Source organism: Cyclopterus lumpus, chromosome 1, assembly GCF_009769545.1.
Source record: "Cyclopterus lumpus isolate fCycLum1 chromosome 1, fCycLum1.pri, whole genome shotgun sequence".
NCBI lineage: Eukaryota > Metazoa > Chordata > Actinopteri > Perciformes > Cyclopteridae > Cyclopterus > Cyclopterus lumpus.
Genome location: NC_046966.1, coordinates 1,783,767 through 1,809,636, shown reverse-complemented (window position 1 = coordinate 1,809,636; position 25,870 = coordinate 1,783,767). Strand labels below are relative to the sequence as shown.

Below are 25,870 nucleotides of genomic sequence, written 5' to 3'. Positions count from 1 at the left end.
CAGAATTTCAAACGTTTTTTTAAATTCTTTACAACAAAACAAAGCAACAATGCAAATCAAGTCGGAAATCCCCCAAAAATGCAACACAATACTTTGAGAAAGGTTATTTACATTGGACAATTATTTTTAATTACATTCTGCCCGGTGATTTGGTTCGAAAGATGATACACATCTTTTACTTATTACTTGAACTGTGTTCATTTGTCTTATTTGCCTTATTGTCCAATGTTATGCACCACCCGCCAAGACAAATTCCTTGTATGTCCAACGTACCTGGCAATAAATGGTTCTGATTCTGATTACTTCCTGCATTTGATGTTGATCACTCAGTAGGTGAACATCATCCAAGCAGCAGCTGTACTATGTGCTGTGATACAATAAATAGGACCTCTTAAAGCCTATAATGTCAATTCCCTGCAGAATAATATAAAAGGCCAACGTTTCTGTATTTGATTGGACCTGCTGCATATTCTGTCCATAGCAAGGTGCTTTCTGTATTTGTGTGTGTTCTTTTAAAAGAAGGCACTTCCACATCTTCCAAAGCATGCACAGTATGTCACATATACAAACTGTAACTATTTTACATATCATTATGTAACCACTCATTATAGTTCATCATTAAACAATTGTCACCTTTCTTGTATTACCGCTGCACAAGCATTCTATTGACAGATTGTACTGGCAGCCATGTGGCGCTCTCCGTCTGATGGCATTCACAGCAAAACCGTTTCAAGTCCTTATTCCTCACGGCGTGCTGGCTTTGTAACATTCAAGTGCTTCTTTAATGCAACAGTATAATTATATTGACACTTAACTTTTCTTACATTAACTCCATAACTGTGCCTGCACAGGTGAGGAGAAGGGGGGTGGTGGTCTGTCATTAAACATAAAAAAATGTTTAATGAGTCTGTCATTTCATACTCAGATTTAAAACTTAAAGAAAATGTTTAAATGAGTTGTTTTTTTCAAACTCAATAAAGAAATACATGACCCCCAAAATGACAATTAGTTTTTCTTGTGTGCCTCCACATGCATCTACACTAAAACCTTACAGTTTAAAACAGGCCATGATGCATGTGACTAGATACGTGACACTTTAATTATACTTCACCAGTTGTGTGTCATTTTTCATATTCACTTCAATTCATCAAGACTTTTCTCCGTCGTTTGATTCTGTGTTCACCGTGAGAGGGAAAACAAGGTTTCTTCAAGAATCCAAGGTAAGTTATTAATATGAAGATGGTCATAATAGGGTTTAAGTATTCCTTTAAGTCACAATGTGAATAAATATATAAATAGTTATAGTATGCATATTTAGGATATTTATACTTTTCACCACAGACTGTTTCAATAGATACAGAAAATATATGACAAAGAATACTCTTTAGGATGTCTAACTGTTCTTCGATATTCAGTCCAAAATGGTGGAGGCGTAGCTTTGCTGCTGCGCGCTGATGTTGCAATGAAACAATTAGCTTTTTATTTATGAATATCATCTCTTTGATGCTAGTTCGGTATAACCGGGTGCCGCAGTGTGTTTGATTTCTGGGCACCTGGTAATATAGCTTCAAGAAGTCGAGAGCAAGACCTGCAGTATGCAATGAAATCCATGTTCACGATGATACATTATGCCCAGGTGACTTTTACCATTGGGATGCAAGACGTTGTGTATATCAAAATAAATAACAAAACAAATAAATTTGGGGTGGCACACAGCAGAGTATAATACAAACAAACAAACCAAATCAGACAAAATCATGCAGGTTGACCAGAGAGGTTTTCTAAAGGGCCGCTTTGTCCATTCCTCGGAGTAACTGTGTACAATATAATAATGTGTCTGTGAAGATTGTGGAACCAAAGAAGAGATCGTAAAGTAAAGTATAACAGGAAAGTGGAAAGTTGATGGAGGTTCTGCCAAATTCAAAGCTCGCTCATTACAACTGTTACAGGAGCGCAGACCGAGAAGGGGTGGGACTTAAGGAGTGATAATTACAGGATGATTGTCACTTGGAGAAGTCTCAGCAAAGTGGCTTAGTGGTCGTAGGTTACTATCTAGCTAACGTGTGCAACAGCAGCTAGGCTAAGCTACTGTTCTTACTGGATCAAGTAAGGTGGTAGAAACAAAATCCCTGAGTGTATAGAATTGAGCAAAAGTGTGTATATGTGTCAATATTTATGAATTCAACTTTCCATTCATGTATTTCTTACATAGTCTCATTTTAATCATCTAGTTATCTTGAGATAAAACATTTTTGTAGTGACCATATTTGTCTAATTTCTTTAGGATTACAAATAATATTTTGTTATTTACAGCTAATTAATCTTGAAGGGCAGATTCACCATTTTTCAAGTCTGCCTCAAAATCATGATCGTGAGTTGGCCATATGAACACTGACTGCTGTACTCATTCCTCGTGTTCATACTGGCCATGGACCGTAATGCCCTTTAATGCACGTCCACAGCCCTCTGTAGTATTGAACCGTGTATCTGAAGCTAACATGATGTTTCAACAGTCCAAATCATGTGAATATTGTCCAAAGTTGCAATGTGTTTAGTAATTGATTCCCTATTTGTGTTACTCTCCCTCTACTGCAGCCCAACAGGGAAAAAGTTCAGGAAAACATAAATTGGGAATTTGAAAACAAGTGTGCAATTATCCACTTGATTTCCCTCAGACTGCTGAAGCCTCTTAAAACTAAATAAACGGTTTTGTTCAGAGCAAGAAATGTGGATGTTGTGCCCCATAACTTCCATGGAAAAAGTATCAACATGAAGATTGATCACAGCAAGCAAAAACATATTCAGTGTCCATATCTGCAGAGGACTGTTGTGTGAAGACAGACTTTAATCAATTGTGAAGCTATCCTTTAAGTAGACATTAAAAACACGTCTAAATTATCATGTCAAGATGACAGATAGTGTTTATAACTGTAACATACAGTATGCGTATGCCTGCTTCTATATTATTAATGTTTATTAAAGGGGAACACCACCTAAATAAAGAATTCCAAAAGTAATTTCCATGGTTTAGGAAAGTTCAACCACCATCAATCACTATTAATAAGCTACTCCCCCTCAAATCCAGAAACCGGAGAAGTAAGATGCTGCTCCAGAGGCAATTAAGTGGAGAAAATTGGTATATATTTATAAACAATGATGCACACATTTAAGTTTTAGCACACTCACTTTTGGATTTGGGAGAGAGTTGCTCATGTTTGCTAATATCTGTCTTAGAAAATAACATGTATGAATTTTGAAAATGGGTGTAGTTCCCCCTTAACGCAAGCAAGTTTCAAGCATGTTCAATAATCCAAAACGTCTTGAAACACTCTAACATAGCTAGTGTGTGTGATGAGAAGTGAACAGCATAAAACATGCAGAAACAGGATGTCTTCCTTGCACATGTTCTGATGTTCTTTTATCACTTAATACTAAGGTCAAGGGTAAGGGGACTGGAAACTTTCCCAGCATGCAATTCCCCGGTCAATCACACTTAGTGTGCACCACTGACCCACCTTTACTTGTCATGTGTGAATGATCTCCTGGTGGCATCTAGTGAAGAGTGAAAAAGCATTTTGTAAATGAGAAGCCTGACGTTAGGGTTACTGATGTAACTTCCTGTTCCATCGTAAACTTTGCCCAAATGTGGTACTATATATGATCTTTGTGTTTTGTTCAAAAAAGCAGACATATTCAGCATATTCAGAATCAAAATCAAAATCAAAAGCAAAATCAAAAAATTTGATTTTGATAGTTGATAGTTGATAGTTGATTGATTTTGATAGTTTTCAACCCAGAGAGAGGTTACATCCTCAGAATAGATAACTACTGAACGGTGTCATATGAATCCATCATTTCACTGCTTTCAATAATCTTAAACACTAGGCCCATTTGGAGAGTATCCATTAGCATGCCCTTTGGCTTGGCTTTTAGCAGTCCCACTATCTGATTGGGTGAGAGGAGCATTCTCTTTCTCTGGTTGACTGGCAGCCAACCTATCACACTCAGCCTTTGCCCTGATCAGGTTTCTACGGTGATAGAACAGATAGCCCGGCAACAGGAAGCCAGCCAGTGAGAAGATGAGAAGGCACAAATTTATCTGTTGTGAGGAAAGATGTGTCAGTGCATGTTATACAACCTGTTGTATGTGTACACAACCTGATTGTTTGTTTGTGTGTGTGTGTGTGTGTGTGTGTGCTCCCTACCCAGTAAGGATCTCCTCTCAGGTGTCCCAACATCAGTATGAACAGTGGCTGTTGAAGCAAGGCGAAAGCAGCACTGATCATTGACTGCATGCCGGTCAGTGTTCCAAAGTGGTTGGATGGATACCTACAGTGAGGTGGGAGATAGAAATGATTCACAATCATCAGATTAAAACCAAAGAGAAACATGTCTTAATTCCCAGTTAACACCTAGCAAAGCTGGAGGATCAAGTACCAATTCCACAGAGTGGTGGAATGTACCTAAGTACATTTACTCAACTACTGTATTTAAACAAACAGTTGAGGTACTTGTACTTTAGTTGAGTATTTCCAATTTGCTACGTCAAACTTCTACTCTACTCCACCTCAGGGAGAGGGGAATACTGTACGTTTCACTCCATTACATTTAGAGTTGGTGTGAATGCTGGAGAGCGTTTACTCGAGAAGCCGCAATGTCAATTAAAGTGTGGGAAAGCAACAGGATGCATACCCAAAAAAGCCCCAAGCTATTTTCTAGGTGCTCGAAATATCATACCCAAACTAAAAAGGGTGTAGCTCTGCAACCACAAAGGCTATTTGAATAATGTTGGTGTTATAATAAAGGCAACACGTGGGCTTCTGTTCAGATGTGTACATATTAGTATATATGTCACTGGTTAAGAGTAAATAAAGATGAAAGACAGTAAAAGTTGAATTTCCAGGTTCGCCTAGAAGCACTTTCAGGATGATTATCTCTTTGAAAAATGCACAGAAACAGCGAAGCACATCAGAAATCATAGCCCAATATGTGACCAGTCTCTCTGCAAAGTTTGACTTTGAAAAAGTAAAGCGGAACAAAGTTAGAGAGGTTTTAGTACAGATAAATTAGGCAAAATGGGCATTTGGGCAATTTGAATTTTCTCATGTACTAAGATAGATAATAAGATACTAAGATACTAAGTGTGATCACCATGAACAATGTGAATTATCTTCTACAGAATAAATTTGAAAGTCTGTCTTTTGTAAAAAAAAAAAAAAACAACCTTGGTGCCCACTAACCACGGAATATGACATCTCTGGCATCTTTCTGAGAGGACTACCACATGTGGAAGCAGCAGGAAAACGGGGTACAATTTGGCAAAAGTAGCTGCCCAAACCGACAGCACGTTAGGCAGTTTGACAGGAAGTCAAATTGTGTTTGCATTTGTCCAAAGTTGTGTTCCATCATGCCATTTTTAATATAAGATGCCAGTGGTGTTACTCACACAGCAGCGTAGAGTCCTCCACAGCAGGAATGGATGAATCCTCTCACTATGGTATGCAGAACAAACGACACCAACTAATAGAGGAGGAAAGGCAAAGAACAGATTCATAAATGATCTTCAAAAGTGTCACTTTGTGTTTGTAAATTCATAGGCGTTGATTCTGTATTAGTATAATATGTCAAATAGGTTGTATTTCTGAACAGTATTTTTCTAACCTGTAAAGGCAGGTTGTCAATCATGGAAATTATTCCGAAGGTGACCAATAGGATGTTGGTGAAGATGAAAGCCCTCATGGCATTGGTCAGTTTCTGGATCTTTCTGTCTCTCTTTGAGGGATCTGATTGGCTGAAGGGGAAAAACATCAAAAGAGTATGAAGCTGTTTCTTTGGTCTTTTACAGTGTGGGCAAGGGAAGGATCACTTGAGGGCCAGTTTGGGCAGCAAATCAAAACTATTTAATTATGCAAACATTTGAGACAAACCCTCTAAGACTAATGTATAACAAAAAACATATGTGTTGCTGACTGTTGTACAGCAATGTATACATGTAGCAACAGGATGTCTAAACCTAAAGAGAAGCCACTGGACCCTCTGCATACTTCTTCTCTGTTTGTGTGTTGGCATTCTCCTCTTCGCACTCCATCAACCTCCAGTCCATGATGTAGCCAATCAACGGACAAGTCAGTAGACACAGCAGCTGCATCGTACCGAAGATGGATGAGTAGAAACCAACTGAGGAGGACACGTCGAGGTAGAGGGAAGTCCAGAGAGAAGGAAATAGGAGACAGATTGAAGCCACGCCACTCAGTATTGTATTATTTTAGAAATGCGGAGGCCGTAACACACTAATGTTTTAAGATTTATTTTCCCATTACGAAGGTCTAAATGATGTTTCAACAGGAATACTGGATTCTTGTAGAAAAGCTCTGGGTAAAAAATACTGGCATCAGTCTAACATAAGGCCCAAGGACACAGAGGGCATGATGCTTATAGTCCACCTGATGAATACAATATCATAACAATAATAAGTAACACTTTATTATAATGCCTACAACTACTATTGCCATGTTTTTAAATAATAATGCATTGTCAAAGGCCTGATATTTATACATTTCTGAGAATAGGGACCTGGACATAAAAAAAACACGTCAAGTAAAGACAAAATATGAATAGAAACATCAGACCCAACATTGCAGGCACTCCACTGAGCCTCTATACTCTTACCTTGTTCCTCCATCTCCTTCTGAAGCTCCTCTGAGGCTGAAACAACAACAGCGTCTGGTCAGCATTCACCTCAGCTGGTTTGACTCAGGCTGCGCTCAATCACTGTTCATACTCATACCTACGAATTGTAAATCACTGTATTTTGTATATAATCTATGTCATAGTGAGCCAGGGCGTTGAGGGCTGCCGCTAAAGAAGTTAGGTGATGTGGAATAAAGATGTTGGAGGTTAGATGTGATTAAGTCAGTGTAAAAGGATTCCTAGCATGTTCTTAATTGTTGACAAGGGAACCAGAGATCCATGTTCTTGCGATTGTTTTGTTCAATGATAACAAAGTAGTATTCTTAAAAGATGTCCATGGAGGTTATCATTCTTACGGTTGGGGTTGCCGTGGGTGACCAGGAACTCCAGCATCTTGTTCATGGCACCCATGAAGAAGATCAGCCTCAGCTGGGTCATTGCCATGGTGATGAGACTCCACAGGAAGATAGGAGAGCACACAGAATGACAGAGTGGCACTGCGCCTGAAGAAGGAGAGAGATAACGTGTATAGAGGACTACTAATGGAGTTCAGTTCCATGGACAATTCCCAGAAGGCACTGTTCCTCTTTTAATTCTCATGGCACTTACATACCTAACCCTGAAGTTGGAGTTACATTATTAACATGCTTAACTTCAGAGGTTAATGAGATGGCTGATAGTTGATCAGTGTCCACATTCACTGAATTCACTAGCATGATGTCATCAGAATACGACCCGGTGGCACCGATAACAAGCTTGAAGAATAATTATGAAAAAAGCCAATCTTCTCTATTCTGTTACATCCATTTTTACCATTATTTTTAAACAATCTGTCTATCTGAATCCCCAAACGCTATAGAAGTTCAATACTAAATCACTGGAGTCTTCTTTCTATTTGCATAATTAAAGCAACCACACTTGGTCTTTTCTCTTATTTTGACAAGCCACAGAATGACTGACTGACTGACTGCATGAGTACGAAAACAGAGAGTCTGGTGTCATAAACCGCAATGATCTAAAAGTTGTTTCACACATATCCATGTTACATATATATAGTCAATGAGAATGTTCCATACCCTGGGTTGTGCGTTGAGAGTCTGTCTGCTCAGGTTCTAGCAGCTTAGGTCCCATCATGTCTTCCATGATAGTCATATGGGTGACATACCTGTCACCAGTCACCTTGTCCTCGGTCACAACTCCACTGATCTTCACCTTTTTACTGTTGAGAAAAGAGAAGTAGATTGAGGCTACATCCACAATAATATGATTTTGTTTAAAACCGGGGTCAGCTGTGTGATTACTTGTGGCCTCTACTGACCAGGGGCCAGTTAAGAGAAGTGAGTTTGGAGTCAACAGTCAGTCAATGGCAGTATCAAAAAGGCAAAACAGGTCCCAGATACCCCAAGTAATATGCAGTTTGGTGCAGCAGTGTTCAAGATAATCTGTGGACGGACGAAGCTCACACTCACGCACACACAACGGATCTCACTATCTCCTGGTGAAGATAATAATAATCCTGTGTTGATTATTAGATGCTAAATAGATTGCCATACCAATTTGCATGGCAATCTATCGAGTAGTATAATAGTATATGAATGGGTCGCCTCACAGCAAGAGGGGCCTGGGTTCGGATCCTGGTCTGGACATTCCTTCTGTGTGGAGTTTGCATGTTCTCCCCGTGTCAGTGTGGGTTCCCTCCGGGTTCTCCGGCTTCCTCCCCCAGTCCAAAGACATCGGCTCAGGTTAATTGGACTCTAAATTTCCTGTAGGTGTGAATGTGAGTGTGAATGGTGGTCTGTCTCTATATGTGCCCTGCCGCCCAATGTCAGCTGGGATCGGCTCCAGTGACCCGCGACACTAAATAGGATATGCAGTTTGGAAAATGTAATGGATTGGAATGGACATGATCACATATTAAGCTGTTTGCTACGCTTCCCCCAAGTGGACACAAATAATAATTATAATGCAGGTTAAAAATCAAAACCAATGTATCATGCATTACATTTACAGAATGTTCATTAGGCACAGAAGCAGTTTTGAGATAGGGCTTTGACTTATAATTTACAAACAGGCGTCTCTCAACTTAAGCTGGATGGCAGGCTTACTCAACAACAAGCAAGTGTGGGGCTTGTTTAGTCAGGAAGTCCTCAATCTGAGTCCCTTGTCTTGGAATTGAATGTGTCCTCCCATAAAGAACCAGAAAAGTTTTGGAGCGGCACGATGAAAGTCGTTACTGGATTTTCCGGTGAAGATTTGTGATCGTGTGTGTTTTCACAAGTCCAATAATGTTACGACAGGGTGCACTGACGTGTATCTGATGTCTTCAGGTGCCGGGAAGGATTCAGCAGGCCAGTTGAGGAAGCAGTTGATGAAGACTGTGCAGGCCATGCCGGACCAAACCCACATGATGACGCGGAACGACACGCCAAGGTCGTAAATCAGCTGCAGCGGTAAGAGGAGGGTTTGAGAGGAAGACAGGTAAAGAGAGAGACAGAAAGAAGAGGAAGGAGAAACAAGGAACATATGTTAAAGTCAAGATGAAATAAAAAAGGATGTTTTTAACCTGTTTAGATCACATCCCCGTTCATATTGTGCATGCAGAGCAACAATATGTGCTCAACAAATTTCCAAAATTCCTCCGTATTTTAGATCCTTTCTTCCTGCAAAAGAAAAAAGTCGAGTGCGTATGTAAGCTAGTACCAACCAATTTCAACCAATCACATAACATCCATCCATCAATCTGTAACGTTTAGTGTCAAAGGTCGTGTCCTCTGTAGCTCTGTATCACGCGACATTCTACATTGTATTTGATTTGATCTTCAAAGGGGGCGCTCAAATCAAATACAAGGATTTGATAAAAATCCTTGTGTAATTGTACTGAGCTTAAATACATCACTGGGGAATGAGTACAGTCCAGATAAAATGATGAATGATGGAATCACACTGTGATCCCTTCTTCTCTCTTCTATCTCCTCGTGTGCATGTTTTTCTTTCTAATCTATTCCTCATTTGCTGGATCTCGTCTTTTTCATTCTTCCTTCCATCCTCTCTCTTTCCCCATCTTTTGTCTCTCTCTTGGTTCTGCTTTTCTTCTTGTAACTCTTCTTGTACTCTTCATATGATTCACTGTAGAACAATGTAAAAGGCTCGGTTGGCGACTGAATATTGTTTGGAAAACTGGACGAGCAAGTTCACAACAACAATTCTAAATAAGTATTTTTTTGGAATGATTATGTTGGATAAAAAGGATGTGTGTGTGTGTGTGTGTGAGTGTGTGTTTGTGTGTGCGTGTGTGTGTGTGTGTGTGTACCTTGACACCAGGGAAGGTGACGGCTGAAGAAGCATAGGAGCCGATCATCAGGGAGAGGATGGTTGATCGTACATTCCCAAACATGTTAGGCAGCTAGGTGACAGGGAGAGAAATGAAGAGAAAGGAGACATCCTTACCACTCAGCACTAAATGTGATCAAATAAGCTGCTGCTAAATCTATTAATCATCTACTGTATGACCTTTGACCTCTTTCAGACATTTAAACTCAAAATACAATGTAAAATCGACTAAAGTAAATGAACATAAATCACCGTTATGAGTAAACTACTGTACATTCAAGTGCAAAGAAAACCCACTAGGTGGGGCTACTGTATTCCTACACAAGCTTTTCATGAAGGGGGGACATTGAGCTGTAACACACACACGCATGCACACGCACGCACACGCACACACGCACACGCACACACAGAACCAACATGGCAAATCAGCAACATGTGCAGTCAGAATTTACAGCTCAAACTCTAAAAGTATATGCTCTTACTGCCAATAACCCTCCCCCCACACACAACCAATGGAATATCATTAATGATGTATATAGTCACTATTTGATATGAAACCTACGATAGCAGCAGAGAGTCCCTGTGAAAACCGTGCAAACAGACACACGCGCACACACACACACACACACACACACACACACACACACACCTGCCTCTACATGTAACTATGCATGTTCTAGGTCAGGTGTGGCGACATTGGCAACGCCACATTTAGTCGATGGTGAAGGTGTAATGTCAGCGGTCGGTGAGATGGCGGAGGTCTCGTCAGGTGCTAGTTAGGCTTTCGAGGAACTGGTGTGCATGATTTTGGATATGCCCCCCATACACACTCATCCTTTTGTCACAAAACCTGGCGTGTTTGTGTGTGTGCATGTGAAAATTCTCTGGCCATGCAGATGGTAAGTTTGAGTGTGTGTGTGTGTGTGTGTCTACAGACTTTCACTCTAACTATAGACACACTGGAGTGCCACCAATCACACAGCTGTTCACACTTTAGGCCTTCATGTTTCGTTAAAACGTATTGCTCAATTCAGGTGTTATTCATTGAAAAGCCCCATTGGCTTCTTGTGGAGGGAATTAGGGCGACGATTACTTCCTATTGGCCCACAGAATGACGTCATCCCTGCATGACTTTATGGCGTACTTGGCATTAATCCAGAGTATTTATTTCCCTTGTGGCAATATGTTGATGGGAATCCAGCATAACCTCCTCTAGGTGTACCAGTAGACAACTGAGGTCATGTCAAAAACACAAACACATTCTCTGATATTCATTCTGCTGCTTCATTGCAATGCGGGGCACTGGGCCCAAACACAGGGCTGTTCCACCTCTGTAAACACTGGACTGATATCATTCTGTGGGCTGCAGGCAAAACTAAAACATGGTCAGATCACGGTTAATTGTATACTCTGCTCGTGTGTTGTTGCCCTCTGTGTTATCTCAAACTCTCTAATCTAACTTATTCTACATTCATTGAATACAAGCTTACTGACTTTTCACGATTTGTTTTGAATCTGTTTTTTTATTACAGGAACACAAAGTGGTTTGGTGTATGGGCACATATTACTAAATGAAATCTTTGAACACAAATTGCTCTAATACATCTGTATAACATTGGCATAAGTGTGATTTTGACAGTACTGGTCCTAGCTGCTAACCGATTGTTCAAAAGAATCCTGCTTTAATAAGGAAATAAGAAACTTAACAATGAGCCATGATTTGTATTATCTGAGGATCATGTACTTTCAGCTGATGGTGCAGATGTATTTATGTGATTCTTCTCCACTCGTAAGGCAACAGATGAACTCTGGTCAGCTGGCTTTCTTCCTTTCCTATTAGTGTGTTGCTGCCCAGTCTGTCGGTCTACCTATTTCATTAGCTCATATTAGAAATAACATATCTGATCTATCCTGTCAGTAATGCAGGCTGATTGATTGTCACATAGTCATTGTGGAATTGATTTCCTGATGAGGGTTTTTTCTATTATGTGGGAGTTTTTCCTGATCCGATGACTATGATCCGATGACTATGATGTGAGGTCCTGGGACAGGACCTCACATCATACATACAGTGATTTCTGTATGTGTACAGATTGTACACTGAGGCAAATTCATAATTTGTGATATTGGGCTATACAAAATAAACTAAATTGAATTGAATTAGTGCTTTTATAGGAGTATTAGTAACAGCATGTACTCTTTTGCCTTCAAGTGGTTTCCATCAAGTCCAGAGCTCTTTAACTTTATCTAGGAAGTATGCAAGCACAATAAACAGAAATTACATGGCTTGCCTCTCTAATAAACACAACTTCAACAATGTAGAACAATGCCAGACCCACATTATTTAATGTTTTGCTTTAGTCGTGCAAATGCCTTAAGGAGTTTGCAATTAATCACATTGTCAAAAGACAATGGGCAAAGTCACCTGTTGGGGACGTATAGCAATTGCTATAACATTTTAAAAACTTTGGAAACAGTTTTAGTGGTGGTAATAAAAGTAGTATCAATAGAATTGATGTTGTATGTAGATGTCGCTGGCCAAATATCACCTGCTTGTCTCTCCGTCTGTCTACAGTCCTTAAGCTCAACTACAGTCATAACTCTCTGCTCAGTAATGTTTCCATGTTGTTGCCCTCCCCCTTTTCCATTCTCCCCCTGTCTTTCCATTCACTTTTCCATCTGCTCTTGCCAACAATTCCCTCTTTTCTCTTTCATTACTGTGCACTGCTGTAATGCACACGTAATAGTATGTGAAACATGTATCACCATGAAGCTCTCAGTGCTCTGTTCCCCAATACCCATTGTTAATTCCAGAGGTGGATCACACTGATGGGCCATATCCATGTTTTACTGGACAGCAGCAGGTAGCGATGGCTTTGACAGCACACAGCCAGACATGTAAGTGACCCAGGAAGTAGAGGTGCAATGGAAGTTAAACTAACCCAGCTAGGACCTAAGGCTATTCCTCTACCCAGTCTACTCCTGGCTGATGTCCAGTTGCAGGAACATGCAGGCAAATCCAGCAACAGAAGGTCGGTGACTGTTGTGCCAACAGAGACCTGGCTCCATTGAGGCATCCCAGATCAAGTATCACCAGACATATGGAGCACAGGTAAATGGTAAATTGACTGTACTTGTATACATCTTTTCTAGTCTTCCATCCACTCAAAGCTCTTTAACACTACATGACATCATTCACCCATTAACACATATGTATACACTAATGGGAGGAGCTACCATGCAAAGTTCCACCTGACCCTCAGGACTAACTAACATTCATAAATTCATACACCATTCACACACCGTAGGCGGAGCTACAGGAACAATTTGGTGTCTTGCCTAACGACACATCGGCTCGGCACGACACAGAGCCGCAGATCAAACCACCGATCCTCTGATTGAAGGACGATCCTGCTCTACCACTAAGCCACAGCTCCCTGGTGTTCAAACATAGTCAATGTTCATGGACAATGTCTACAGGAAAGTGAATGGACCTGTACTTGTAAAGCGCTTTTCTAGTCTTCCGACCACTCAAAGTGCTTTAACACTACATGACATCATTCACCCATTCACACCCATTCATACACTTATGGGAGGAGCTAAGATTCCACCTTCCCATCAGGAGTAACTAACATTCACACACATTCATACACAGTAGAACAGCTACTGGAGACATTTGAGGTGAAGTGTGTTGCCCAAGGACACATCGACATGGGCTAGCGGAGCCGGGGATTGATTCTCTGATTGAAGGACGACCCTGCACACCACCGAGCCACAGTCACCACCTAGAAACCTCGATGTCAGTGCCACGATGAAAGCGGTGTGGAACACCTCTGTGTTTGCGTTATATACACTTTGCAGCGTTAGCGGCTCTGGTCTTCATTTTCCTGGGAGACTGCAACATGGTGGAAGAGCCATTACATTTTACAATTAATATTTACCTTACAATGAGAAGTTAAAGGACACTTTTTAATGACACTGCTGGCTCTGGTCAGTCAGTTCATTATAGTAAAAACTGCCTCGCAAAGTTCACAGGGAATGTGTTTGCAGCTAGTTAGGTTAGCTGGGCATGCTCAAGTAGAGCTTATCATCAAGATAATACAGACACAAACACACACTAGACCAGAAATGGCAGCAGTGACGCCAGAATGACCATGTCAAGTCCAGGACATGGTCAAGGTCAGAGAGGGGGAGAAAGAGAGAGAGTTGAAAGGGGGAGTTGGCAATCGGAGGGTGTGTTTGTTTCGCCCATGCTTTGGATTGGCTGAGAGGCCGCATCAGAATTTGTGAAAGTGGAACAGCATGTGCTGCTTGGCAAATGCACGCACACAGTCACGCACACACACACACAGATGAACATGTGTTTATAACCCAGGTACGCACAAAGCAGTCCAAACTACATGTGCGCTCTTTAGAAAATGACTATTGGACTTTATGCTTGTAGATATATGTACTGGACTTTCTACTTCATGACTTCCACACTGGATTGCTTCTGCTGCACTGACACTGTACACAGACTACACATCACATCAGATGGCCTCATTAGTTTGAAAATGAGATGCTAATTATCTTTAATTTCCTCAGCCTCAATTATAAAGGTAATGTAGGCAGTCATCATCAATTCCAAAATAGGAAAACTCAAAGAAGCAGTACACATTGTTAATGCTCCGTTCTTTTACTTATATTTTTCCACCTAATAAAGTTGTTATGGTGAGCATGTCAGCAAACAGTTGTCTATCTACACAGCAACATCACAGCAACAGCAACATCAACATTCAACTGGAGTTGAGTTGGTGTCCACCAGATGAAATAAAGTCTATTATTCACTCTCTTTTAGCTCAGTTGTGTCTCCACTACTAAGACAAATATATATCTGTCTCTTTAGATGCTGAATGCTCCGCTATGATCACCAGGTAGCCGCTAACATTGCTGCTGTTTGGTGTTCGGCAGGTAGTGTAGAGTGGATGAACTGAAATCAGTGGGAATTAAGTTCATGAGATGGAACCTCTTTAGGTTACAAAACCAAAACAATGAGCTACAAAAAGCTGCTTTGTAGAGCTGAGGGTTGTCTCTGGGGTTGTCACTACAAACACCGTTCACACTATGCAGCATTCAGTGATCAGTGACTTGCTGTTGGTATTTGTGTTTCTATCATGTCTTAGACCAATATGACATCATAACAGAATTGGGTTAGCACAATATTTCATCGTTCAGATTCAGTGCACTGTGGTCCACTCAGTCCAGTTTTTTGTGAGTGGGAATCATACTGTGAGTGAAGTGAAGGTCAGGCAAATTCCTCCGAAGCCGTTGAAGGAGACAGCGAGGAAGATGAGGCCAGAAAGCACTAAGGGGACACATGGAAATGAAGGTTAAAAACGTTATTAGTACATTCAGCTTCATGTACAATGTGGGTGTCAATGGTTGTACCTCTGTCCATCATCCCCATTGAAAGGGAGTCCACTTAACACATCAGTTATTATCACTGATTGTGTATCAAATGGTAAACAGGTAAAGTCAGGTATCAGGAAGGCAGGTGACAAAATGTAATTTCCGTTTACAACACACAGTTTTGGTATTGGTGGTTCTTTCTTTTCCAAGTTAAACTGTTTATAGCCTGTGTCTTCGGGTGACTGCTTGTCCTGTTGGAGTCTGTTGTAAAGATGCTGCAGTGTCTCCAAACCTCACAGTGAAGCTGCAGAGGAAAGTGTTACTATACCGGATGATTGCAAAACTACAGATCTTTACTTTAAGTGCTGTACATCTGTGGGATTAATGGTGCTGTTGCATTAGCAAGACGGAATGGAAGCAAGCGAATGACGACTCAAGGTTTGACATGTTGTGGTTGAAGTGTCTTACCTTCGGGGTCATATGCAGCAACAGCTATCATAGCACAGGAGGCTGCAAAACATGAACTGAAATGTCCACAGGGGTGTGGTTTTAATGACATTTTTAATTTTAATTTTTAAACTCTCCTCTTCAGATGTAAAGCATACAACAAATGACCTGTCTGTCTCACCTGCCAATGAGCCTCAGTGGGCGAGGTCCATATCTGTCCATCAAGATCCCCAGGGGTAAAGTGGCTGCACTCAAGAGGAAGGAGCCAATGGTGAAGCCAAGGTTCAGTACCTCCTCCTGCTCCACACAACTCCGCCAGACACTGTCCTCCAGAGCAGTCACGTTGGCGTTGACACTCACATTTTCTAAGTTGGGCCGTTGAGAGAACAAGTCAGGAGAGGGTAAACTGTTGAAAGTCGAGAACCGAACACAAGACTAGACATGAATGAATGGATCAAAATAAACACAAAACACCACTACTAACAGGATAGGCACTGACGACTTAGTCAGTGTTAGAGGTCAACGGCAAGGGGCCACCTCCGGGTCTGAAAAATAAAGTCAATGCGTGTGCATTAAACCTCTTCATCATCAGTGGCCACTCCTCTGGTTGTATTGAAGTCTATGAGAAAATAGCTCTACTTCTCTCTTGATTTATTCCCTCATTAAACATTGTAAACAGTTTATGGTCTCAATCTCTAGTTTCAAGTATCTGATTGATCTCAATTTGTGTATGTAAACAATGAAACCTCCATGAACCTTAAAGTTAGTAAAGAAGTCCCACAAGGTTCAGTGCTTAGACCAATTATATTATTGGTTTGTTAGACCTTAGTGCTGCGTTCGACACCATTGATCATGACATCCTATTACAGAGACTGGATCAGTACTAAGTTGGTTTAAATCCTATTTATCAGATCGATCTCAATTTGTATTTGTAAACGATGAAGCCTCAATGACCACCAACGTTAATCACGGAGTTCCACAAGGTTCTGTGCTTGGACCAATTTTATTTACCTTATATATGCTTCCTTTGGGCAACATTATCAGGAAACACTTAATAAACTTTCAATGTTATGCAGATGTTACTCAATTATATCTACCGATAAAACCAGAGGAGACCAACCAGCTCGCTAAAATTCAAGCATGTCTTAAAGACATAAAAACATGGATGACCTGCAACTTCCTGATGTTAAACTCAGACAAAACTGAAGTTATTTTACTCGGCCCTGAACACCTAAGATTAATTATCTGGTGATGTCGTTTCTGTAGATGGCATTGCCCTGGCGTCCAACACCACTGTAAAGAATCTCGGCGTTATCTTTGACCGGGACTTGTCCTTTAACTCCCACGTTAAGCAAATCTCAAGAACTGCATTTTTTCATCTATGTAACATTTAAAAAATCAGGCACATCTTGTCTCAAAAAGATGCAGAAAAGCTGGTTCACACGTTTGTTACTTCCAGACTAGATTACTGCAACTCCTTATTATCAGGATGTTATAATAAGTCTCTTATGTCCCTCCAGTTAATCCAGAATGCTGCAGCTCGTGTACTCACAAAAACTAAGAAAAGAGATCACATTACTCCTGTATTAGCTGCGCTGCACTGGCTCCCTGTAAAATCAAGAATCACATTTAAAATTCTTCTCCTCACCTACAAAGCCTTGATTGGTGATGCACCATCATATCTTAAGGAGCTTGTAGTACCATATTGCCCCACTAGAGAGCTGCGCTCACTAAATGTGGGGCTACTCGTGGTTCCTATAGAGTCCTAAAAAATAGGATGGGAGCCAGAGCCTTCAGTTATCAAGCTCCTCTTTTATGGAACAAACAAACAACATGATGTTCATTTAGTAAGTTATGGTCTATTTCAAGTCAGATAGACCACAAAGCAGGGTATGCTTAGAGCGTGGCTACCTTGTGATTGACAGGTCACTACCACTGCATTGTTCAGCTTTTCCCTAGCCAAAATTAGCATCCTAATGTATATCACATTTAACATGACAGATGCACCTTTTAATGTACCATGGGTAAAGACTTTCTTTGTTATTTGAGTGTCCATTTAAAATGTACTAACAGAAACATCCTCTGTCATGTCTGTACCAGCGGACAAAAACATCATGACAACACCATCCTTCTTGTCCTGGATGAAGCTTCAATGTGAATAAAATAGATGAACGCACAAGTTAATAGCAAACGTTTATGGACAATGCTGGATACAAAATATGGAACACAAACACTTGGCTTCTTCTTGTTATTTTGTCCATTGCAGCCAGATCTAACACAAGCAATATGAGGAATCAGATGGTGTCCTTGAATAAAGACTTCACAAATCCAGCACCCATAGTGTCCTCAAGGAAGCTGAAACACCACTCATAACATGGTCAGAGCGTTTCTTCACCAAGTCATCGGCACCACAATGTTCAAGCATCCTGTCTGTGGCACATTTACTGTATCACCAGAATGCAGTGTAATGTAAACATCTGTATGTGAGTGAAACTGCAGCTTTCTGTTTCTTCCCTTTTTTTGGGGAGTTTATCCTGATCCGATGTGAGGTCCTGGGACAGGGATGTCATATGTGTACAGATTGCAAAGCCCTCTGAGGCCAATTTGTAATTTGTGATATTGGGCTATACAAAATAAACTGAATTTAATTGAATTTATATAACGGACTGTGGACGACCACTGCAACCAGAAGAGCTGCGTGGAGGGTGGTCTTACCGATACAAAGGTAGGAATAGAAGCCTTCGTTCTTCAGCATGATGAGCAGTGAGCCCCAGCCCAGCAGAACGGCAGAGAAGAGCAGGTTCTCTATGATGGCTGTGATGGCCATCCACCACCTCCTCCTGTATGCTTGGGCCAAGCTGGGAGCCATGGCAGCTGTAGACACACAAGAAATCACATTAGTCCACCAAACAGCCAAGTTGTGTCTGAGAAGGCAAATGTCCGAATCAGTTGACATGAAACAGACTTTACCCTGACAGCTGTAATGTCCAATGTGTGAATAGAACTGCTCATTGTCCAGAGAATTCATGGCAAGCGAGTGGGTGTGTGCATGATGTTTGTGTCATGCAGCTGCCGTTAAACCAGAAGAATACAAACATCTAGGGTGAAGAAGAAGTTGTCATGTACATGAAGACGGAAACGAAAAGGTCTTTTTTTCTAGAAACTCTGTTGTTTATGACCAATACACACACTGGCTATGTGGCAGTCCTGCATGCTCTGCCCAGGCATCACCCATCTCTTAAACCAAAGTGAGTATTTCCAGTAGGTGAGAACACATCTGACATGAAAAATCTTCTGCGTCAGTGACACATACCATTAAATGCTCTTTTCATTTGAATATATCCTTCTGTATTTCAGCTTACATGTTCGGTCCTAGCAAAGTGTCCCTTAGCAAGGCGGCAAACTCTCTTCCTCTTTTTCCAGGAAGGCTTTCTTTGAGCTTTCGCTCAACTTGTCTTGCCAAACTCAACAGTCACCTTACATCAGAGGGCCTTTCTCTTCAACTGAACCTTTTCTGTGGTGTTTCTGGCCTCTTGTTTTCTCTCTCTCTCGTGTTCTACTAACACGGGCATGCGGGTGGTGCCATATTTCTGCAGAGGGAAGAGGGCAATAATGCAAATGTGTAGATTGTAGGATCCACAGTGCTAAAAAACAACAATGTTTTATGATGGCTGTGGGGATAATGCAATTGGTTGTGTGTGTGTGTATCTGTCCACCGCTAATCTCTCATACTACTGGACCCATCAGTCTAATATTTTGTGCACATGTATGACTGTATGCTCAAAAACGTCTCGTGGTTGCAGTGATTCACAATTTTTGAAAACAATTTTATTGTTATTTTTGTTTTTTCAGCCTTTTTTAGTTTACTGTTTTCTAACTTCATCGACTGCTGACTCCTCACTCCTATTACTTATCATATTTTTACAATTTAGGTATAGGTTTTCTTACTGAAGATAACAAATAGATTGCTAAAAACAGAGCAAAATTGCACTCGTTGTCAGTCGCATGATCATACTGATTGTAAGCAGGTCTCCAGTATGGCTAAAATAGCTACCCCTTAAACCAAAGCTTATATTGTTGCTAATAATCTGTCATTGCACACAAATATCGTGCGTGATTTCCAGCAGTAAGTGGTGGTTGGTCTGTGAACTGTGAAGGATGTTGGTGCAATTATGTCACTGTTTCCTTTTTGTTTCTTCCAAATATGTTTTGCCTTGGGGTTTTCTGACCACTGTTGCTTGTAATTTGTATATATACCGCCACATTCCCAGATCTCACACACACAATTTGTTTTGGTGAGAAACACTGAATGGAAACTTGAACCCTACAGAGCCCTTCAATATGTTACCATTATATTGAATCATCACTGTTGCATCAGAAACACTCTGTGGAGCTGGCACCTGGTATCAGCCGTGAGCGGTCATGAACCTGAGAAGAAGCATGGGGAGGGGGAAGATGAGACCAAACAGGGAGGAGTTTGACCCTAAGTGACCTTCTACGGTAGCTGGAGCATATACAGACTACGAGCTGGAGCTATCAAGTGTCCTGCACTGATCCATGGCCACTAATACATGTGCACACACCAAAGCCCACACACACAGATATTCCTGTTGAACTAGAAATGAGAGGACCCGGTGTTCTTCCCAGCTATGAGTGTGCAAATATTTGATGGACTGACTCTGGTGAGCGCGTGTGTGCGTGTCGATGTGAAGAAAGCAGTGACTCAACCTGTGTAAGGCACATGTTTGCACACCGGAAGTCCAGCAGACAACAGAATAGCGGCCCCCCTACCTCTCCCAATCACACATACATACACACATTCTCACTCCCAATTTATCAAATATAAACAATTGGTCAGTGGCCTTACACTAAACTGTGACACTCCAGGTCTCCCTTTAGTGCCGGTTTATGACCTGTCAGTTCCCTCTTGTTACATCCAGTGTCAATTTTCAAAACATGAGTTTACTTAGCCTTTAGGTTTACTTGGTCACAACTACTTGGTTAGGTTTAGGAAAAGATGGTGGTCTATGTTTGTCACGCAAAATAAGTATGTGTATTACATACTTGGCACACACACAGACTAATATCAGGAATTGATGGGGAAATGCTAATGAGTAGAGTAGACTGTGATTGTATTTTCTTTCCAGAATTATCTGTAAAGATATTAAATCATCTTGCTTCCTTTTGCCATGTTGATGAGTGTATTTCTGCCATAGATGTATCAAAGTGTGTGGGAGCGACTGGCTAATGGTCACCATGGTAACACTAACCGTAACGGCTTTGTGATTTTCGATAGGCTGGATATGTGCAAATGACACACACACTGTTTGTAGCAGCAGCTGGAAATTCCAGACAGGTTCCTGTTTTCTTTGTTTAAACACTGTGACCATTAACTCATGAGCTAGCATGTGAAAAGAATAGTGAAAAGTGCTTATACACCACCAATAATACACTTGTAGCCTATGTTGTCGCCTATTATTCCCAAATTAAAGTGACTTTTTAAAAAGCCAATAACACACATAATACTCTTCCTCCTTCCAATGAAAGTGGAATTGATTAATAAAGACCAGTAGCTCCTGCTAGTGAGTCTGTTTTCTGTTGTCTGACTCTTCTCTACTTTATCATTTATCATTATGCTGTACTTGTCACATAATGGCTGCTGTTCAGCTAAAGTTACATAGAAACGGACGAAAATCATGAACCCTTGTAATGTTACTGAATACATAGGAGCGCATGTCGGCCCTGATGGAAAACCACACAGTGTCCAAAGGCCCATTATTATAAAGAGCTATAGACCCTTTTATCAAAAATATGCGTGTGCATGTTGGTGACTGAAGTAGCATTATCCCTCAGCCATCCAGGCGATTTAGAGACCTTTAAACATTGAATTACATCGAAATGTCTGCTTGTTGCATGTTGGATTAGTCCGAATTAATATTCCAACATCAGAATGAAGTTCTACAGAATCAGAGTTTCAGAGCAACAGGATTTGCAGTTTAACACGTTAGCGTGTTCACTGGTGACTTCCAGCCAGATGCGGCCGATCCCCATTTCTAATGTTAATGTCCTTGAATAGCTTGACGAGCTCCTGCACTTTGCCAAAGTTAGTGTGCACAGTTATGTACGTCATCATTGTATACAAACTGTAAAAGGGTCTTTACAAAAATGAATCCCAGTCCATCATGTAACACGTACAGAATGGCTGTAAATGTCTCAAAGTCTGTGTCAATGCCCATCAATATTACTTCAAAAAGTACTTTCTACAAATATTAGTCATGCTTATTTTCAGAGACCAAAGTCAATGTCCCCTAACAAGGTCATGAATACCACTTGAGTTGGAATGGACTCTTCTAATGAACACAGTAAACACACAGACGTCATGGTCATGTCCTTCTGACTTTCTCTGCCCCCATAAACAGGCTACATTCATACCTTTACTCACACACTTTTAAATGACACTCAAACATCAACACATGTGTGTTGCCACAAGTTGAATTATACAAAAGCTATTTGAGCCATCTCCATTATCATGAGCTCCCTTTCATGTTAAACATGTTAGACAATAAGACTCAGCCGAGTCAAACAATAATAAAGACACAAGGGTGGTGGTTGACAGCAGAGGGGACTAACTGATCCCAGTGCAGTTGTGACAACATGCACATTGCCATACAGCAGCAGAACTCCAGTCATGAAGTCCTCAGTGTTGGTAATGTTATGAGGGGACGCCGGTCCCCTTCGTCTCCAATCCAAACTATGCAACGTGTTGAAAGTCACTTACTTGATGAGGTGAGTCGAGGATCTCTGTTTAAATGGTGAAGAGTCCACACGGTAGCTTCTGTTTCTGACAGGAGAGAATTGGATTTTGTTTTGCAGTTTAAACTTTCTTTCTGTCTCTGGTAGATCTCAAGTGAGCTATCCCTCCCGCTGAGTGGCAGCTGTATTCACCGGCACATGTGCACTTACATTAACTCCCTCTCTCTCTCTAAGTACAGTATGTCTATAAATGGAGCTCAAGACTCGCCCGCCCACTGACCTTAACACAGGCACACACAAACATTTTGACTTTAAGGGACCAGTACAGAGGCTTTTGCTAAGTTTGTCCACACCGAATGTGTCTTACAGTCTGGAGAGATCCATAGTTTGATATCTCTACTGCTTTTTAATACTGAAGTGAAGGATGTACATTAAAAGATTACAACACTTTGGTTCCTGAAAGTTTCTCAGCTGACACCCGTGACAGAGATACACCGTCCGCCTCCTCCCTGGCCCCATCATGTGGTCAGCTGCAGTATGTCTCGAAGCATTGGTTGCACACTGATTATAATATTTAGGGAGGAGGAAGAGGGGCTGAGCAGTTCAGTCCAAAACCAATTCTGTACTTAACTGGTAGCAGAGAGGCCAGTCCAGGGAAGTACGGTCTGTCCTGCTAGTCCTGGTGAGGCAGCCTACCAGGAGCCAGACAAGGTGAGGCTGACTGACTCATTCTGACTATAGAGAGGGAACTGCAGTAAAAAAAGAAAAAACATTAAATAAATAAAAGTGTGAACTAAAAATATTTAATTTTAGCAGGTGATCCGAGATGGTGGATAGCTGACAGAACCAAAGACTGCACAGTGTTTTTTGCGTGGATGACAGAGGCCTGGGGCAGTGATTGTGGTTGCAGCAGTGGTCTGCTGGGCCAAAGATAGGACCTCCGGTTTATTCTGGTCTCGCTGAATGAAGCTTTTTGCCATCCAGGATTTGATATCTTCCATGCAATTCTACAGAGAGCTGAGGCTAGTCATTTTAGCGTTGTCACCATAACAATGGTAGGAGATACTGTATCTTCTGAAAATAAACCCCATGGGAAGTGAATGCAGGGGAAATTGAATAGGCCTAATATGGAGCCTTTCACTTGTCTGTAATGTCATCCCATCCTCTGCTGTTCGTAGCATCACATCACCGACAGCCAAGCTGGGAATTCTACTGCTAGCGTTTAAATCCCTGTAATGAAAGAATGGTCAAAGATCTTAAGACTACAGCTGTAATTCAGTATGTAGAGGACATAAGCTACAAACATTATAGGAACGTTGTCGTTAATAAAAGGAAAACAGCAATGGAAGAAAGAATGAAGATAGCGAAGCCAGGGACCTCAGTCATATGCATCCCGGGGGCCAGAGCGGGCGACATTGAATCTTGTTTAAAACTGCTGGCTAAAGATAAACGTAAATACAGTAAGATTGTAGTACACACCAGCGATATGAATCCCGACTACGCCGGTCGGAGTTCACTCAAATTAATGTGGAATCGGTGTGTACTTATGTCAAGACAATGTCGGACTCCGTAGTTTTCTCTGGCCCTCTCCCCAATTTGATCAATGATGACATGTATAGCCGCATGTCCTCATTCAACCGCTGGTTGTCCAGGTGGTGCCCAGCAAACAATGTGGGCTACATAGATAACTGGCAGACTTTCTGGGGAAAGCCTGATCTGATGAGTCGAGATGGCATTTATCCCACTTGGGATGGAGCGCGTCTCATTTCTGTAAATATGACCAAGTTGATTAACGGACTTAATCCATGACCCAGAGTTCAGATCAGGAATCAGAAGCAGAGTTGTAGTCTTCCACCCTTCTCTGCACTTCCATTCGAGCAGTTCCCCACCCTTAACCTTACTTCAATTAATTAAATCAAAAGTAACCAGAAGATGAGTCATACAAAATAACCTCATGAAGGTTAACATCACTACTGCAACAGTGCAACAAAACAGAATAATTAAATGTGGACTCCTAAATATTAGATCTCTGTCATCTAAAGCTGTATTAATAAATTATTTAATATCAGACAATCACATTGATTTATTGTGTCTTACTGAAACCTGGCAGAGTCATGAAGAATATGTCAGCCTAAATGAATCAACTCCTCCAAGTCATATTAATACTCACATTCCTCGAGGCACCGGCCGAGGAGGTGGAGTAGCAGCCATCTTTGACTCAAGCCTATTAATGAATCCTAAACCTAAATTAAACTACAACTCATTTGAAAGCCTTGTTCTTAGTCTTTCACATCCAACATGGAAAACATTACAGCCAATTGTATTTGTTACACTGTACCGGCCACCAGGTCCATATTCAGAATTTATATCAGAATTTTCAGAGTTTCTATCAAGTTTAGTCCTTAAAACTAATAAGATTGTAATATTCATATTCATGTGGATGTTGATTGCCTTAGTCCTGCATTCTCATTGTTGGACTCGATTGGCTTCTGTCAGAGAGTACAGAAACCCACTCACTGCTTTGGCCACACCCTCAACCTTGTTCTTGCATGTGGCATTGACATTGAGCATTTGGAGGTCTTCCCACAGAACCCTCTTCTGTCAGACCATTACCTCATAAGTTTTGAGTGTACACCGTTAGTCCAAAGTTTCTACACCAGATGTCTAACTGACAGTGCTGTAGCTAAATTTAAAGAAGTGATTCCTTCTGCATTTGATTCAATACCACGTCTCAATGTGACGGAGGACTCCTGTGCTAACTTTAGTCTGTCCCAGATTGATCATCTTGTCGATAGTGCTACAGGCTCACTGAGAATGACACTAGACTCGATAGCCCCACTGAAGAAAAAGACAGTGAGGCAAAGGAGGTTTGCTCCCTGGTATAACCCTCAGACCCGCAAACAAAAGCAAACATCACGAAAGCTCGAAAGTATATGGCGTTCCACCAATCTGGAAGAATCACGCTTAGTTTGGCGAGAGTCTTAAAACATATGAAGGCCCTCCGCAATGCCAGAGCAGCCTATTACTCATCAGTAATAGAGAACAATAAGAACAACCCCAGGGTTCTCTTTAGCACTGTAGCCAGGCTGACAGTCTCAGCTCTGTGGAGCCGTGTATTCCTATAGACCTCAATAGTAATTACTTCATCAATTTCTTCAATGAAAAGATTCTAGAGGCAAGATTGATGACCTCTTGCCCTCAACCAGTGCCGATCTGTCCTCAAGTGGAGTGGCCTTGGAAATGTCTCTGTTGTATATTTGGA

General features: G+C 41.2%; 1 protein-coding gene across 5 annotated transcripts; it reads right to left on the bottom strand.

Moving 5' to 3' along the window:
• On the bottom strand, positions 1–23,029 carry slc43a1b (solute carrier family 43 member 1b). 5 transcript variants are annotated; one of them, XM_034546096.1, is made up of 16 exons: positions 19,169–19,271; positions 18,826–18,953; positions 18,571–18,729; positions 16,037–16,220; positions 15,877–15,932; positions 15,288–15,364; positions 10,001–10,093; positions 8,999–9,132; positions 7,767–7,909; positions 7,047–7,193; positions 6,670–6,705; positions 6,045–6,177; positions 5,662–5,791; positions 5,447–5,520; positions 4,206–4,329; positions 1–4,099 (listed from the first exon to the last, which is right to left on the bottom strand). In XM_034546096.1, the coding sequence occupies exons 2-16, from the start codon at positions 18,881–18,883 to the stop codon at positions 3,875–3,877; spliced, it is 1,773 nt and encodes a 590-aa protein (XP_034401987.1). In that variant the 5' UTR covers positions 18,884–18,953; positions 19,169–19,271; the 3' UTR covers positions 1–3,874. The 5 variants fall into 5 exon arrangements, with proteins under 5 accessions (XP_034401987.1, XP_034402045.1, XP_034401901.1 ...); XM_034546154.1 differs by lacking the exons at positions 18,826–18,953; positions 19,169–19,271 and adding exons at positions 22,634–22,696; positions 22,889–23,029 and having other exon boundaries at positions 2,823–4,099; XM_034546010.1 differs by lacking the exon at positions 19,169–19,271 and adding an exon at positions 22,634–22,866 and having other exon boundaries at positions 2,823–4,099.
• Positions 23,030–25,870: the final 2,841 nt, after the last annotated feature.